Source organism: Aquarana catesbeiana, linkage group LG01 (assembly GCF_042186555.1).
Source record: "Aquarana catesbeiana isolate 2022-GZ linkage group LG01, ASM4218655v1, whole genome shotgun sequence".
In the NCBI taxonomy this organism is placed as follows: Eukaryota; Metazoa; Chordata; class Amphibia; order Anura; family Ranidae; genus Aquarana; species Aquarana catesbeiana.
In genome coordinates, this window is record NC_133324.1 from 251,565,975 (window position 1) to 251,585,033 (window position 19,059).

Below are 19,059 nucleotides of genomic sequence, written 5' to 3' on the forward strand. Positions count from 1 at the left end.
AATGTCAGCCAATCGAGCACTGGCATTGTATGACTGGCGGAAATGACCACAGAATTTTCTGGCCTGCCTCAGGTGATCCTGTAAGCCTGGGTACCTGCTCAAGAACCGCTGCACCACCAAATTCAGGACGTGTGCTAAACATGGGACATGGGTCAAGTGTCCCTGTCAGAGGGCGGAGAGAAGGTTGGTGCCATTGTCACATACAACCATTCCTGGCTGTAGCTGGTGTGGCGTCAACCACCACTGAGCCTGCCCCTGCAGAGCTGACAGAATCCCTGACCCAGTGTGGCTCCTGTCCCCTAAGCAGACCAACTCAAGCACCGCATGGCATCTTTTTGCCTGAGTGCTTGCGTAGGCCCTTGAACGGTTATGGAGCACCGCTAGTTCAGAGGAGAAATCTGCAGAAGAGGCCCTAGAGGAAGAAGAAGAGGAGGGGGCAGAGGAGAGAGCTGTGGCAGAATCACCACTAGCATTTTGGAGACATGGTGGTGGAACAAGCTCCAACAATACTGAACACTGTCCTGCATCCTTCCCAGTTTCCAGCAGAGTTACCCAGTGCGCCGTGAAGGAAAGGTAACGTCCCTGCCCATGCCTGCTAGACCACGAGTCAGCGGTAATATGCACCTTACTGCTGACTGCCCTGTCCAAACGAGGCCAAAACATTGCCTTCCACATGCCGGTAGAGAGCTGGAATGGCCTTCCATGAAAAGAAATGGTGTTTTGGAACCTGGCACTGAGGTACAGCACATTCCACAAATTCACGAAAGGGGGGCAGAGTCTACCAGCTGAAAAGGCAGCAGTTGTAGTGCTAGAAATTGCCCAAGCTAGCATTTAGATGCTGAGCATGTGGATGGCTGGAACTGAATTTCTTTTTACGGTTTAGCAACTGGGGAAGGGAAATTTGCCAGCTAAAATCAGATGGAGGTGTACTGATAACAAATTGGCTGCAAGTACTTGGGACTCCTATTGCTATACCTTCATTCCTCTCAGGTTTTTGAGAGGACTGGAGTTATAGTAGGGTTGGAGATCCCAGATGAGGAGCAAGGAGAAGTCCGCCTTTTTCATTTAATGTGGGTCTTTCAAGTGCTGTTGCCAACGGACTGCATGGGAGGTCGTCATATGTCTGGTCAAGCATGTGGTGCCCAAGCGGCTGCTGTTCTGGCCACGCTTGATCCGCTTCAGACATAGGTTGCAAACAGCAACGGTGCGATCTGCTGCACATGTGTCAAAGAAGGCCCACACCAAGGAACTCTTTCTCCTCCTCCTCCTCCTCCTCCTCCTCCTCCTCCTCTATCAGGCACTCAAGTAGAGTCAGTGACCTCATCATCCCCTCCCTCCTCATCACTGGAGCAAACTTGGCAGTATGCTGCAGCTGGGGGAACATGACTGCCAGTTTCTTGTCCTTCTTGGGCACCCCCTCTCTCTAGGCTCATGTTACTCCCTTCCTCAACCTGGCAACTAACATCAGAGCCTTCCAATCGCTGCACATCCTCCAGCAGCATGTACCCAACACTGTGGTCGAATAGTTCAGGGGACTCCTCCGTGCATGATGGTGGGGCTACGGATGGTGGGGCTACGGAAGAAGTGACTATGGACAAGGAGCCGGTGGAATAGGCCGCTTTGGCAGCTGCATTGGAAGGCAAACTACTCTGAGCCTGGGTGACAGAGGATGAGGAGGATGAGGACGGCTTTGTTATCCACCCCACCAACTCTTCTGCATGTTCTGGCTCAATAACACGGCCAGCAGCAGAAAAAAAGGACAAGCATGCCCCACAGCCACCTGCAGAGGATGCACCATGTCCACAACCAGCACTGTTGACTGTAGACACAGAGGCTGCTCGCCCTCTTTTATTGGCTTGTGAGCGTCTGCCTCTCCTTGGTGGCCTTCCAGACATGATGTATATTTTGTTTTTCCACACCACACTACACTGTATTGTGTACTGTGTACAGCACCAGAACAGTAGTAGCAACTGTATTATGGCTGCACTATATTGTGTACTGTGTACACCACCAAAAAGGTAGTAGCAACTGCACTACGGCTGCACCTGTATTGTGTACTGTGTACACCACCAGAACAGTAGTAGCAACTGTACTATGGCTGCACTATATTGTGTACTGTGTACACCACCAAAAAGGTAGTAGCAACTGCAATGTGGCTGCACTGTATTGTGTACTGTGTACACCACCCAAAAAGTAGTAGCAACTGCACTACGGCTGCACGCTATTGTGTACTGTGTACACCACCAGAAAAGTAGTAAAAACTGCACTAAGGCTGCACTGTATTGTGTACTGTGTACTGCACCAGAAAAGTAGTAGCAACTGCACTACGACTGCACTATATTGTGTTCTGTGTACGCCACCAGAACAGTAGTAGCAACTGTAGTACGTCTGCACTATATTGTGTACTGTGTACACCACCAGAAACGTAGTAGGAACTGCACTACGGTTGCACTGTATTGTGTACTGTGTACACCACCAGAACAGTAGTAGCAACTGCACTAAGGCTGCACTGTATTGTGTCCTATGTACTGCACTAGAAAAGTAGTAGCAATTGCACTATGGCTGCACTGTATTGTGTACTGTGTACTGCACTCGAAAAGTATTAGCAACTGCACTATGGTTGCACTGTATTGTGTACTGTGTACACCACCAGAACAGTAGTAGCAACTGCGCTACGGCTGCACTCTATTGTGTACTGTGTAACCCACCAGAAAAGTAGTAACAACTGCACTAAGGCTGCACTGTATTGTGTACTGTGTACTGCACCAGAAAAGTAGTAGCAACTGCACTACGGCTGCACTATATTGTGTTCTGTGTACACCACCAGAACAGTAGTAGCAACTGTAGTACGGCTGCACTATATTTTGTACTGTGTACACCACCAGAAAGGTAGTAGCAACTGCACTATGGTTGCACTGTATTGTCTACTGTGTACACCACCAGAACAGTAGTAGCAACTGCACTAAGGCTGTGCTGTATCGTGTCCTGTGTACTGCACCAGAAAAGTAGTAGCAACTGCACTACGGCTGCACTGTATTGTGTACTGTGTACTGCACCAGAAAAGTAGTAGAAACCTCACTATGGCTGCACTGTATTGTGTACTGTGTACACCACCAGAAAAGTAGTAGCAACTGTACTACGGCTGCACTGTATTGTGTACTGTGTACACCACCAGAAAAGTAGTAGCAACTGCACTATGGCTGCACTGTATTGTGTACTGTGTGCACCACCAGAAAGGTAATAGCAACTGCACTACGGCTACACTGTATTGTGTGTGTGTGTATATATATATATATATATATATATATATATATATTAATACACCGCCTGAAGTATATTAGAAATAGTACACCATGGATTGCACTGTAGATATAGGCTACACTGGATGCAGAGTATATATATATATATATATATATATATATATATATATATATATATATATATATATATATATATATATATATATATATATATATATATATATATATATATATATATATATATATATATATATATTAGACTGACTGTATATATATATATATATATATATATATATATATATATATATATATATATATATATATATATATATATATATCAAATACACTGCCACTAACTGAATAACCTACCTGCTTAATCTAAATCAAGCTATTTCCACGCCAACAACAGTACACAGGGCCGCCGTGTAGGCAGCCTTATATAGTGTGGGGCTTGGACTTAGTCCCCCTGAGCCATGATTGGCCAAAGGCACCCTGCCTTTGGCCAATTATGGCTCTCTTAGCAGAGGGCGTTGGAATTGGCAAAAGCATGCAGGTCAGGTGCATGCTTTGGCCAATCATCATACAACAATGCACTGCAATCTCACAGTGCATTATGGGGTGTTCTGCGGGCACTCGAATTTCCCGTGAATGCCCCATAATGTTCACTCTTTGGTGAACGGGCGAAAACCTGATGTTCGAGTCGAACATCTCTAATTATGACTGTTATACTTTATTTAGCTGCTATAAAATGCTGTATGATCAATCTGTCTTGTTGTGCTCCTTGACAGTATGGGGCAGGGAAATACATATATTTATAACAAGGTAATTCTCTAACAATACTAATTAGTCAAGTGACCATGTTTATTGACAGTAATTACTGTCTCGTGCTTAGCTTCCATGACCATGATTGTGAATGGCAGTCAGGCTGTTTTTAAATGTGGATGGTAATATGCAAAAGAATTCAAAAGAGTGGATATTCTACTAAAAACAATATTTACCATAATGAAGGATTTTGCCCTTAATTGAACAATAGATACAAACATAGTGTGTCCCCCTATTTTAAATCGGTATGTATACAGCTAAATAATTTATTTATTCATATTTGCTAAACATACTTGTTAATATTACTTATGAATTTACCGCTGTATGTTGCTGTAACCTTTTTTGATAAATCATATAATGGCAAAGAGTCACCCATTGGTAGTCAGGGATACAGACTTAATTCTAGTCATCTATGTAAATTATCTAGTTTTCTTTTTATTGCCCTATATTTCATATTTCCTCCAAGGTCGAAGTATTCTTTTAAAAAATAACTTTCATGCAGTGGCATCTGAGTAACTGAATGCTTTTCTTCTTTCAGGTTTCTGGCAATTGTGATTCAGTGTTTGTCAATGGCAAAGAAATGAAAAGTAAAGTGGATACTATTGTAAACTTTACATACCAGCACATCACCACTCAGCTGGAGGTTACAGTGTGGGCACCACGCCTTCCATTGCAAATAGAAATATCGGACACTGAGCTGAGCCAAATTAAAGGCTGGAGGATTCCAGTCTCTGTTAATAAAAGGTAAGAGTGCACCCCAATAAAATGATCAAAATACATAAAAAATACATAATCCGTTTACATTATAGGGTGCACACGTGTGAATGCACCTACTCGGCAGTCAGATATGAGAACCCAAGAGGGGGATTCCCGTGATCAGTTGTAGGTGGCCAGCCCTATTGAAAGCAACTAAGGACACCCACTTTCATGCAATTGCTTCTGCTGAGATTACATGTGAGTGATCAACCCAGTGTGTAGACTGTCTGTGTCCAGTGCCGATCACTTGCATGTAATCGCTGCATGAGCGATTGCATGCAAGGGGGCGCAATTAGCTGGAAGAGCCTCCTATTACTTTCAATGGGGCTGCCTAGTGGCAGCTAATTGCAGGAAATGTTAATAAACGGGGTGATTTTTCTAAAACTGCAGAGTGCAAAATCTGGTGCAGCTCTGCATAGAAACCAATCACCTTCCAGGTGTTTTGTCAAAACTTAAATGAAAAAGCTGAACTTAGAAGCTGGTTGGGTACACTGCACAGCTGCACCAAATTTTGCACTCTCCAGTTTTAGTAAATCAACCCAACTGTAGTCTAAGTTTGTTTTCAGTTTTTACACTCATAGCTGTACAAGTTAAACTAATGAATTATTATATAATAATTAATGAGCTTAAAGTGCAACTCCAGAATTTTAGAAAAAAATCTCCCCTTGCAGTGCAAAGCTAGTTATGTCTAGGGTGTAAAGGGAGAGACATTCAGGCTGTCTCTGACACTGCCCTTTTCTCCTCAAAGCTCTGGTCTGTGGGCTGTTGCCTCCCTCTTTCCCAATAAAATATAACCAACTGCTCATATCTCTGAAGGTAATAATTATTACAACATTTGGCTTAACCTTTGCTTATGCATTTATATCATATGCTCAGTTTAAAGTGATTGTAAAGTCTCTTTTTTTCTGTAAAAATAACAAACATGTTATAATTACCTGCTCTGTGCAGTTGATTTGCACAGAGCACCCCAAATCCTCTTCTTCTCGGTTCCCTCTTCTGTGCTCCTGGTCCCTCCCTCCTTTTGAGTGCCTCACAGCAAGCAGTTTGCTATGGGGACACCCAAGCTGAGCTGCAGCTCCATGTGTCCATTCAGATGCTGAGCTGTGGTTCGGCCCCACCTCTCTCTCTTCTGATTGGCTAACTGACTTTGATTGATTTGCTTGAGCTGCTGTGTCTCAGCCAAAGAGGAGGGAGAGTCCTGGACGGCCGAGACACTCGTGGACATCGCTGGACATCGCTGGACAGTGATGGGGCTCAGGTAAGTATTGGGGTGTTGAGGGGGACTTCTGCACACAGAAGGCTTTTTATCTTAATGCATAGAATGCATTACGATAAAAACCTTCCGACTTTACAACCCCCCTGTGTAAATTCAAACATATACAGTATTACAGTATGTGTGCATGCATTTAGTTTTGACGTAACATTAAATTGTGACCACCACAGAGTCTGTTGTGCATACAATTCTATCTTTCATCACATTTCTACTACCAAAGATTTTGTAGACACCAAAATGTGTGGCAAATAATAAAGTCAGATTTTTACACAGAACTACAATTAAGACAAGCATCAGCTCATTAACATTTCATTTCTTATTACAAAATGCAGTGAATATAACATCCATTTTAATCCTATTAAACCTAACAATGATAACACACATAAATCCAGAAAGTGAAAGAAACACACAAAGTGATGAATCGCAGAAGGTAAGCTTGTAGAACTGATGTGGTGTTACAAAGACTAATCAGAAACTTGAATGAGTATCTGCAGTGCTGCAACCTGGGGAGGTAACAGTCAGATATATGCGATGAATGCTTTGGAGAAAAATATTATAGTACCCAGTGGCAGTAGCTAAACTTAGTGTTTTGATTAAATAAAGCAATGGCTTAAAGTGTGTGTAGGCAAACAATTAATTACACAAATCAAATACATATGTTTGAACTGCTTTATCAAATACATTGTTTGTAATTCTGCTCAGTCAGTTTTCAAATTCTGATACATTACCAGACACCATAGCCATGCCTTGACTATTTACTTTTCTCTACTGCAGTTAAAGTAATACAGTTTGGTCAAGACTATGATAATATAGTGAAGACATATCTGTTTACTGCTGTGATCTTCTCTGTATTCTCCTTGAATCAGTCATTTTTTAAATTCACATAAATGAGCAATGCAGTGGGGTCTGATTTGCTTACCGTGCTGTGTCCTTTAATCCATTAGTTCATGAATACGGGATTATAGGAGGCTAGTATTGGTATGCCCTGCCTGTTGCATTAGGGTTTGTATATCAGCAGAGCAGTGGACGATGTCAGTAGAACAGAGATTGGTGTCAATAAGGTCTAAACAGTCTCCTGATGTCTCACTTTTGACACAGAGAAAGGGACAGAAGACCAAGATTCCCCAGGAATGATCAGTACAAATCACTCACTGTGTTCATTTAGAACAGGAAGGGGCCAGGAAATTAAATATTTACCGGCCCCTTCCCCCATATTCCAATCCTCTGCAGCAGCCGGTGGGAAAGGAGAGGAGGGATGCTGGCAGCACTGCAGGGGAAAACGGGGGGGGGGGGGGGGTGTAGGAAGCAGGGGCAATCTGCACCGTACGGGTGATTAGGGTGTGCCCAGGCACCTTCAGCACAACCTGTGCGCACGCCTATGGAGGCTAATACAAGACAAAATGTGGTACTGTTTTAAGGTGTATTTTGATCATATTGGGTTCTTGACTGTTATTCACTTTAGATTTACATAAAGTTATCTGGTGAACTTTAGCTGTATTGTCAGTATTAAACCAAATTTATGATAATTGTCCCAAAATCCTCCAGTGAAAACAACATTCTCTGACATCCAGCAACATCTGTTCTTGAATAGGAAAAGATCTTACTATGCCAGTCACTGTATGAAAGAAAAGGATGGATGTAATCTTCCCCTCCACATTTACTTGACATTCCCTCAAACTACTGTATTTTTTGCTAAAGTTTACCTAGTTTGAGCCGTCAGACTATTAAATTATAGCAAATTATTGGACTAGTGCACTAAAATGCAATGATTGTAATATTCTTTCAAGCAAGAAACCCCATTCTGCTCAGCTGGAAGATCTCCAGTCCCCCTACTCCAAAGCAACTCTTTCATTTAATTAATGCTGACCTACCTAAATGGAAAATAATATAGGATGGTGGAGCATGTCCCAAGAAATTCCACAAAATTTAGAGTCTATGATAGAAGTCCCCTATGACATTTTATTCAGACATGCCCACTTTGAATGTTATCTCCTAATGTCCTATACTTACTGTTTCTTAACTTACAATGTGGGTATGGCGGGATGTATGTGTGATTGGATGTGTGCTTGTTTTTCTCTAATCATGTTTAGGTCATAATTTGTCATACAATAATGGGTACTGTGTGCCCCTTTCTAAGTTATGTTTATCCATTTGTATGTTAATGTTTTTGGGTCTTTTTTTGGGCTGTGATTATCTGTCTTTTGTGCTTTCTATGCCACAAATAAACACATATTAAAAAATGAAATGGTTATCCATAGAAAGTGCTTCGCCTGTGTTATTAATATAAGTTTGGCATTTTGGCTGACTCTGTACCACTGTAAAAGACACACAAAAAACAAATTTAGCTCTGAAATTACCAATAAATATTAAAATTTATGTTTTAATTGCAAGCTATGTAAGTTACATTTTAATTGGTATCAGCTACTTGCTCAGAGAGGGGGAAGGAGAAGCAGCACATGGAGCATCTCATTTGTGATGCAGTGCAAGGAGCTGCTAATGGGAGGAGAGAGCAGAATGACACAGAGTTGGGCTCAGTTTGCTGCTTCCCCTTTCTACCCAGACAAATGTTGGATGGCGGGCTTTAAAATTTTTCGTGGACAACGGTCTGTTGTTGGATTTTCCGAACGTGTGTACACAAGTCCGTTGGACAAAAGTCCAAAGTACAAACATGCATGCTCGGAAGCAAGGACGAGCCAGAAGCGGTCAGTCTTGTAAACTAGCGTTCGTAATGGAGAATTAAGATTCGTGTTAAGTTTTTGGCCAACGCCCTTTGGACAAAAGTACAAGGCTTTGTCTGCAGAAAATCTGATCGTGTGTACGAGGCTTTACTCTTTATACTAACAGTATATTATTTGTGTATTTTTCATGCATGTAGTGCCAATAATCCCTATAGAAGATGCAGCACTCAAAATGCAGCAAAAATAATTGTTTAATAAAATATACCACACTAAAAGTATTTTATTTGCAATAGTGTTAGGAATGTTATACATAGTGTAAAGGTCAATATTCAAGTTCTCACACCCCTTAGCCATGCCACTCAAACTCATATCTGCTCAAGATCCTGGCAGGCAGTACTGAGTCCCTGTTTGTAAAAGTACACACAAATGAGACTTGTAAAGACTGTAGGCTCTGTACATGCTTCAAATATACATACACACAAAACACCCAGGTAATTGTCTAGTTATGCTTAGTTATATGGTTGACATGTGGTGCAAACAGCTAGCCTGTCCAAACATTAAAGACGGCTTATCCTGTGCAATAAAGTAACAGGCTCATATAACTAAAAACACTGTAAGCAGTCATGGCTTATTTTGCCTTATATGAGAAAAGTATAGCTTCTATGTTAAAAATGGAAATAGGGATTATCACTCTAAAATTTAAATACCATTTTCTAGAGCTTCGTATGCACACGCAAGCGTGTCAGGAAAACATCAACTGTAAACAGCGATCACAGGTCAATTAGTTTCAGTATAAATCACCCAAATAGGAAACATAAAGGGAATATAAAGACACTGAATTTCAAAAGAGCCAACTTCCCTAAACTATAAACCTTGCTAAAAGACATAAATTGGGATAAAATATTAGGAACAAAAAACACGGATGAGAGATGGGTTTGCTTCAAGAGCATATTAAATAAGGGCATTAGCCAATGCATCCCATTGGGTAATACATTTAAAAGAGCGACCAAAAGTCCTGGATGGCTTAACTCCAATGTAAAAATGCATATAAAAGCAAAGGAGAAGGCCTTCAAAAAATGCAAGGTTGAGGGATCATCATCAGTATTCAGACTTTATAAAGAATGCAACAAGAAATGTAAGGGTGCAATTAGGACGGCTAAGATAAAACATGAAAGACACATAGAGGAGGAGAGCAAAAAAAAATCCCAAGAAATCCTTTAAGTATGTAAACAGTAAAAAAGGGAGGACAGACCATATTGGCCCCATAAAGAATGAGGAAGGAAATCTGGTTACAAAGGATGGGGAGATGGCGAAGGTATTGAATTTATTCTTCTCCTCAGTCTTCACAAGTGAATCGGGGGGCTTCAGTAATCAAAACTGCAGTGTTTATCCTCATGACACAACACAGGAAGCACCTCCATGGTTAACAGAGGACAGAATTAAAATTAGACTTGAGAAACTTAACATTAATAAATCACTGGGACCAGATGGCTTGGGTACTTAGGGAACTTAGTCAAGTGATTGCCAGACCGTTGTTCCTAATTTTTACAGACAGTCTACTGACTGGAATGGTACCAGCTGACTGGAGAAAAGCCAATGTAGCACCAATATTTAAAAAGGGCCCAAAATACATCCCTGGGAATTACAGACCAGTTAGCCTAACATCAATAGTATGTAAACTCTTGGAGGGGATGATAAGGAACTATATACAAGCTTTTAGTAATGGGAACAGTATCATTAGCAGTAATCAGCATGGATTCATGAAGAATCGTTCTTGCCAAACCAATCTACTAACCTTCTATGAGGAGGTGAGTTGCCATCTAGATAAAGGAAGGCCCGTAGACGTGGTGTATCTGGATTTTGCAAAAGCATTTGACACAGTTCCCCATAAACGTTTACTGTACAAAATAAGGTCCGTTGGCATGGACCATAGGGTGAGTACATGGATTGAAAACTGGCTACAAGGGCGAGTTCAGAGAAACTATTAGAAACTATTAGATAAGCACCTGAATGACCGCAACATACAGGGATATACAATGTAATACTGACACATAATCACACATAGGTTGGACTTGATGGACTTGTGTCTTTTTTCAACCTCACCTACTATGTAACTGTAAACGGTTTATCACCGATAGTAAAACACTTCACACTACATGCATTGTAAATAGGTTTTAAAGTACTGGATAACATTTCTGTGGGACAAGAACATGAATAACTAAGTAGACTTTAACAGCAATATTAAAATGTCAGGCAGCCATATGCTACAAAACCAATGGATAAAAACGATCCCCTAAACAAAAAATTCTTATTGTACAGGACGGCTTGCTTTGCAAACATAGCTTCATGGAATTTGTGGCTGTGTACAGTAAGCCAACATAGAAATGTAATCCCAATAGTATTACTACCTTTACAGAGAACAAAGGGGCCAATGCTGCTGCTGTCCCCTGTTAGCACTAAGACTGAGAGTGAACACATGACTGCTGATTGCTGGGTTCTTGGTGTTCACTGAGCAGAGAGTGATGACTGTCAGTCCCCGCTCTCTGCTCTGTACCTCCAGCACTCTCTGGAGCACCTGGCTGTGAATTGGGTGGGAGCAGCTGGCTCAGCCTCTCAGCAGCACGCTGAGAGGCTGAGCCAGCTGCTGGTCATTATTGTTGGGATCCTTGCAGAGCCTGGCCTGGCTCTGTGACATCAGCAGTTAAGTGCCTTTGCTGCAGTAGCGGCCCATCCATAGGGGGAGCACGGGCACCACCCCTCCATCCATGCATCCAGCCCCTCTGCATGCGGGGCGCCGGACGCATGTATTTCAATGGTTTTTTTTTAAGCACATGATTAGAGCCTGAGGCTCTAATTGCCTTCAAAAAAGGGTGGGCAGGGCACTGCCCCCCGAGCCCACCCACTTGTGTGACACTAACAAATTAATATTCGCTATTGTCTTCCTGATTCTCCTCCCAGCCAATCAGGAAGCAGTTTCTGAGACCCAATTGGCCAGGGAGTCTTAGGACTCCCAGCCGATCGGTTCTCAGTCAGGACCCACTTCCTGTTCAGCCTGGAGGAGAAGCAATGGCCTCAGAGCGAGGAGCTGCAACCCGGATCCATGTCTGCCTGATCTGCCTCCCTCCTAAGGTAAGGAGGCCCCTGATCGCCGCCACATTCCCATCCATCTCCCATTGGGGGGATCGCCGCATTCCCATCTGTCTCCTGCAGGGGGGGATCGCCACATTCCCGTCCCTCTCCCACCAGCCGCCACTGCTTTGCTGTATGCTGCCTAATTGTTTACAAATCTGTCCATCCATATCACAGACTATCCAACTTGTGTGGAATGCAAATTTAGGAGAACATTCACAAAAGTAGTTAAAGTGGTTCATGCATCATCTTGAGCTCCTAATACAGGTACATGACACTCCATCCCTTTGTTCACATTTAGTGGTGGGGCTTGGGAGCTGTCATTCACAGATAGTGAGTGATGGGATCAGACGTATTGGGTTTTTCTTTTGCTAAGTTAGTGGGGAGAAATCCAAATCAAATCAATATTTGATGTGTTCACCCTTTTGCCTTCAAAACAGCATCAATACATCCAAGTATACTTGCACACAGTTTTTGAAGAAACTCCGCCAGTAGGTTGTTCCAAACATCTTGAACAACTAATCACCGACACAGATCTTCTGTGGATGTAGTCTGCCTCAAATCCTTTTGTCTCTTCATGTAATCCCAGACAGACTCGATGTGCTCGCAGCACTCCATGGAAACTGCTTTACTAAAACTCACTAACGATTTACTAACTGCTAAAACCAACAGCCAGTACACAATACTCCTACTTCTTGACCTCTCTGAGGCCTTTGATACTGTTGACCACCCTCTCCTTCTCAATAAACTACATTCCCTTGGCCTCCGAGATTCTGCTCTATCCTGGTTCTCTGCCTATTTATCACAGCGCTCCTTTAGTGTCACCTACAACTCTGTCTCCTCCTCTCCATTGCCCCTTTCTGTGGGGGTCCCCCAAGGCTCTGTTCTTGGACCCCTTCTCTTCTCTATCTACACCTCCTCCCTTGGTCACTTGATAACCGCCCACAGCTTCCAATACCACTTATACGCTGATGACACCCAAATCTATCTGTCTACTCCTCGCCTCACTCCTTCAGTCTCCTCTCGCATTACTAACTTACTAACTGACATATCAGCATGGATGTCGCACCACTTCCTTAAACTAAATCTCTCTAAAACTGAGCTATTAATATTCCCCCCCGCCCGTGCCCCCCTCCATGACTTTTCCATCAAAATCAACAATGTAACCATCAGTTTCTCCCCTCATGCCAGGGTACTAGGTGTAATCCTAGACTCTGACTTGTCATTTCAGCCTCAAATCCAATCGTTGTCAAAGGTTTTTAGAATTCACCTCTGTAACATCTCTAAAATTTGCCCCTTTTTAACAAATGAAACCACCAAGCTCCTCATTTACTCCCTTGTTATCTCTCGCCTTGACTATTGCAACTCCCTTCTCATTGGCCTGCCTCTCCATAGGCTAGCCCCTCTTCAGTCTATCATTAATGCTGCTGCCAGACTTATACACCTTACCAACCGCTCAGTGTCTGATAACCCTCTCCTCCAGTCCCTACACTGGCTCCCAATCACCCAGCAAATTAAAATCAAAATACTAACCACAACATACAAAGCCATTCACAACTCTGCCCCGAGCTACATCACCAATCTTGTCTCCAAATATCACCCAAATCATCCTCTCCGCTCTTCTCAAGACCTCCTGCTCTCAAGCTCTCTTGTCTCCTCCTCCCATGCTCGTCTCCAGGATTTCTCCAGAGCCTCTCCCATCTCCTGGAAAGCGCTACCTCAACATGTCCAGCTATCCCCTACTCTTGCTACCTTCAGGTGATCCCTGAAAACTCATCTCTTCAGGAAAGCCTATCACGTCTCCAACTAATCTCCTACCACTTCTATCAGCTCATTCCCCACAGTTACAACCTTTTGTACCACCTGTCCCACCCTATTAGATTGTAAGCTCTTCTGAGCAGGGCCCTCTTAATCCTCTTATATTTTATTGTATTATAACTGTATTGTCTCCCTTTTATATTGGAAAGCGCTGCGTAAACTGTTGGCGCTATATAAATCCTGTATAATATTAATAATAATAATAATAATAATACTGTTAAGATCATCAACCATCATCAACCATTACTTCCAAGACTCCTTGTTTTTCTTTATGCTGAAGATAGTTGTTAATGACTTTGGTTTGTGTTTGGGGTCATTGTCAAGCTACAGAATACATTTGGGGCCAATCACACATCTCCCTGATGGTATGGCAGGTTGGACAATTAATCTGCCTGTATTTCTTAGCATTGATCCTGACTAACCCTTTGGTGAACAACTGCCTCCTGCTACAGCCAAATATTTAAAATTTTGACTCCTCAATCCAGAGCAGCTGCTTTCATTTTTCTGCACCCCAGCTTCTATTTTTTCATGCATAGTCACTTAGCCTTGTTTCTAAGGTCGGAGATATGACTTTTTGGCTACAATTCTTCCATGAAGACCACTTCTGGCCAGACTTTTCTGAATAGTAAATGGATGCACCATGGCCTCACTGGTTTCTGCCAGTTCTGTGCTGATGGCACTCCTGGACATCTAAGCATGATGTGTCATGCTGTATTGTTTCCTTGGCTGACCACTGCATCTTCAGTGTTCCGCATTGCCTGGTTTAAGCCTCCTATACAGCTGTTTCTGATTCAGTTAAGGACTGTGTTTCAACTAGGGATGAGCCGAACACCCCCCGGTTCGGTTCGCGGCAGAACATGCGAACAGTCAAAAAATTTGTGCGAACACCGTTAAAGTCTATGGTACTCGAAAGTGAAAAATCTAAAGTGCTAATTTTAAAGGGAATATGCAAGTTATTGTCATAAAAAGTGTTTGGGATCCCGGGTCCTGCCCAGTCATCACTGACAATCACGCTAGGTCTTATTTTCGGAAAACAGGGTACTCTGAACAGCAGCAGTATACAGGCGGTCCCCGGTGGATGGGGACTGTAGGCTTGTTCTTAAGTTGAATCTGTTTGTAATTTGGAACAGGTACATTTTGTAAGTGTAGCTCCAGCCAAAAAATCTATTTTTTTAAGCTTTTTGGATAACTTAGGGAAGGGTTATCATCACCCCTGTAACATTTGTTTTGCTGTCTGTGCCCCTGTTCAGAAGATTTCACCTCACTTTCTGTCCCAATGACAATTGGATTTAGAAAATTTTGGGTTATTATGGAAACAAGGATTGGTGATAAAGCATCAGTTGAGACACCTTTTTCCCATATTAAATTTTACAGGAGAGAATTTCCCTTCCTAGGGGTAGATTTCCTCTCACTTCCTGCTGTCTCCCTCCATTTCTAAGTAGGAGTCGTTTGTAAGTCGGATGTTTGAAAATAGGGGACCGCCTGTATATACTATATGGCCTGCCCTATACACTCTGCAGAAAATTGGGCCTTAGGTGTTGGTGATAACAGAACACTGTAAGCCCTCACAGTTACTCTTGGTGGGCACTGAAACGGGCCCTGCTGTGAAATATTATATCAAGAATTGTAATTACGTGCCCCTGTTAAACAGGGGCATAAAAATTGGGCCTTAGGCGGTGGTGGCACAACACTGTAAAGCCTCACAGATACTTTTGTTGAGCGCAGGAACATTCCCTGCTGTGGAATATTAGATCAAAAATTGTAATTACGCGCCCCCCGGTTAAACAGGGGCAGAAAAATTGGGCCTAATGCCCCGTACACACAAGCGGATTTTCCGTTGGAAAAAACTTGGATGGTTTTTCCAACGGAATTCCGCTCAAGCTTGCCTACATACACACGGTCACACAAAAGTTCTCTTAACTTTCGACCGTCAAGAAGGCGGTGATGTACAACACTACGACGAGCCAAGAAAATGAAGTTCAATGCTTCCGAGCATGCGTCAAATTGTTTTCGAGCACGCGTAGGAATTTTGAACGTTGGAATTTGTACAGACGATCGCATTTTTGGATAGGAACTTTTCCCAAACGAAAAATAGAGAATATGCTCTCAATCTTTTGCTGGCTGGAATTCCGCCAGCAAAAGACCGATGGAGCATACACACGGTCGCATTTTCCGACAAAAAGCTCTCACCAGAGTTTTGCTGGCGGAATTTCCGATCGTGAAACACTGTAAAGCCTCACAGATACTTTTGTTGAGAGCAGGAACAGGCCCTGCTGTGAAATATTAGATCAAAAATTGTAATTACACGCCCCTGTTAAATAGGGGCAGAAAAATTGGGCCTTAGGAAGTGGTGGTGGTGCCCTGAACCAAAAATATTCCTAGAAGCTATCATCATGAAGATTAGGGATGAGCCGAACACCCCCTGGTTCGGTAAGCACCAGAACCTGCGAACGGACCGAAAGTTTGCGCAAACTTTAGAACCCCATTAAAGTCTATGGGACTCGAACGTTCAAAATCAAAAGTGCTAATTTTAAAGGCTAATATGCAAGTTATTGCCCTAAAAAGGGTTTGGGGACCCGGGTCCTGCCCCAGGGGACATGTATCAATGCAAAAAATAGTTTTAAAAACTGCCGTTTTTTCAGGAGCAGTGATTTTAATGATGCTTAAAGTAAAAAAAAAGTGAAATATTCCTTTAAATATCATACCTGGGGGGTGTCTATAGTATGCCTGTAAAGTGGCGCGTGTTTCCCGTGCTTAGAGCAGTCCCTGCACAAAATGACATTTTTAAAGAAATAAAAGTCATTTATAACTGCTTGCGGCTTTAATGTAATGTTGGCTCCCGGCAATATGGATGAAAATCAGTGAGAAAAACAGCATGGGTACCCCCCCAGTCCATTACCAGGCCCTTTGGGTCTTGTATGGATATTAAGGCGTGGGGCCCCCAGGCCCTATATACTCTAATATAGGAGGTGCAAACAAGACAGGGACTGTAGGTTTGTTGTTAAGAAGAATCTGTTTATAATTTTGAACTGGTACATTTTTAACCATCTCAATACAGTGCATTTTCACCCCCTTCCTGCCCAAGCCATTTTTCAGCTTTCAGCGCTGTCACAATTTGAATGACAATTGCGCGGTCATACAACACTGTACCCAAATGAAATTTTTATTCGTTTTTCCCCACAAATAGAGCATTATTTTGGTGGTATTTGATCACATCTGCGGTTTTCATTTTTTGCGCTATAAACAAAAGAAGAGGGACAAGTTTGAAAAAAACACAATACTGGTATATACCGGACATAATGCTCAAACACCCACTACATCAGATGGCCATTGAACAAGCTTTAAAGGAATACATATCAATTAATAATACAACAGACATCTCCCCAATAACACTGTGGGAAGCTCATAAGCCTGTCTTGGGTGGTACAATACAAAGACAAATGGCACTATTTAAACGGGAATGCAAAAATCTAGCAAAAAAACTAGAACTCAATTTTAATGCAGCCTACATATCATTTCAAGATAATCCATCTCAGAGTACAAAATCTCATCTGGAAAAATCTAGATTGGAATACGATCTATTTCTCACTGAGTCAGTTGATAAATCCCTCAAACGCTCCAAACACAATTTCTACATGAATACAAACAAACCAGGTACATATTTGGCTCGGGCATTAAATTCAACTAACAAATCTTTCAAACCAATACGTTTGAAATTATCAAAAAATGTTTACACTTGTAATCCAGTTAAAATAGTCCATAAATTTCACTCACATCTCGCAACTTTATACAAGACAAACAATTAATTTAATCCTACAGAGGCTGAATCCTTCTTCTCAAAAATAACCTTACCTGAGTTATCTCAGAATCAAAAAAGCAGTTTGGATGAGCCTATAACTATAGATGAAGTTGCTAACGCCATAAAAGACCTAAAACTTAACAAAAGACCAGGCCCAGACGGCTACTCGGCTTTATACTGTAAAACATTCTCAGAAATACTCTCTCCCATTCTCACTGAAACTTTTAACAAACTTCTAGATGGACATTCTTTTCGGCAAGAAACACTAATGGCAATTGTTTGTATGATCCCAAAACCCCTTTCTGATGATACTTCCTGTGTGAATTATCGGCCTATCTCTCTGTTAAACCTTGATATTAAATTATTAGCAAAAATAATAGCAAAACGCCTCAATAGCATTATAGGAAAATTAATACATAGAGATCAAGTAGGCTTCATGCCAAATAGACAGGCAGGCGATAATATACGCAGGGCAGTGTTATTGGCACATATTGCTAAAAAACGGAAAATCCCTTTATGTTTTCTATCTCTCGATATTAAGAGGGCATTTGACACAGTATCCTGGCAATATATGCAATATTCATTACAAAAATGGGGTTTTGGACCCCACTTTTTAACATGGATCAAAGCATTATATAATAAACCCAAAGCCTATATAAAATATGCTGGATACAAATCTGAAGCCTTTAATATCGAAAGAGGTACCCGACAGGGTTGCCCATTATCTCCCTTATTATTTGCCCTTATACTCGAACCCATGACCCAATACATCAGAACAAACCAAACTATAACTGGCATTGAAGTAGGAGGTATTACACACAAATTATGTATATTTGCAGACGATATATTACTTTTTCTATCATCACCACAGGTCTCTGGTCCTAACTTAATACCAGCTCTTGATGGATTTGCAGCCCTATCCGGCCTTATGATTAATCCTAAGAAATGCCTAGTGCTTAATATTTCACTCACAAACATGGAAATGAACCCGGCTAGGGCTGCACTCCCATTCACATGGGCAGAAAAATCAATCCCATATCTTGGAATTCATTTAACAGCATCTCATTCTGACTTATTCTCAACCAATTATCCTCCTGTATTAAGACAGATCACAAATCTAATAAAACAATGGTCGCAACTTCCTTTATCCTGGATAGGGAAGATTAATGCAATCAAAATGACTATTCTACCCAAATTGCTTTATCTATTCAGAGTCCTCCCTATTCCAATTCCTTCCTATTTTTTGAGAATAGTACAAAAAAGAGCAACTTCGTTTATATGGGGCTCTTCTAAACCACGTATACCTATACACACACTACATCTTCCCAAAAATAAAGGAGGCCTGGGATACCCTAATTTTACTAACTACTACAGAGCAGCACATTTGGCCAGTCTGTCCAAATACCATGCAAAACAGGAAATCCCATTATGGGTATTTATAGAAGCTTCAGAAAATGACCCTCTATTAATATCAAATTTATTATGGCTTGATCCTAAAGACCGCTTTAAAATTCATAATCCCAT

General features: G+C 41.8%; 1 protein-coding gene across 1 annotated transcript in view; it reads left to right on the forward strand.

Moving 5' to 3' along the window:
- Nucleotides 1-19,059, forward strand: part of TMEM132B (transmembrane protein 132B) — an 857,592-nt gene that overhangs the window by 803,725 nt on the left and 34,808 nt on the right. Inside the window, exon 6 of the mRNA XM_073627958.1 lies at nt 4,621-4,826. Coding sequence (XP_073484059.1) covers nt 4,621-4,826 — 206 coding nt within the window. The remainder of the gene's footprint in view (nt 1-4,620; nt 4,827-19,059) is intronic.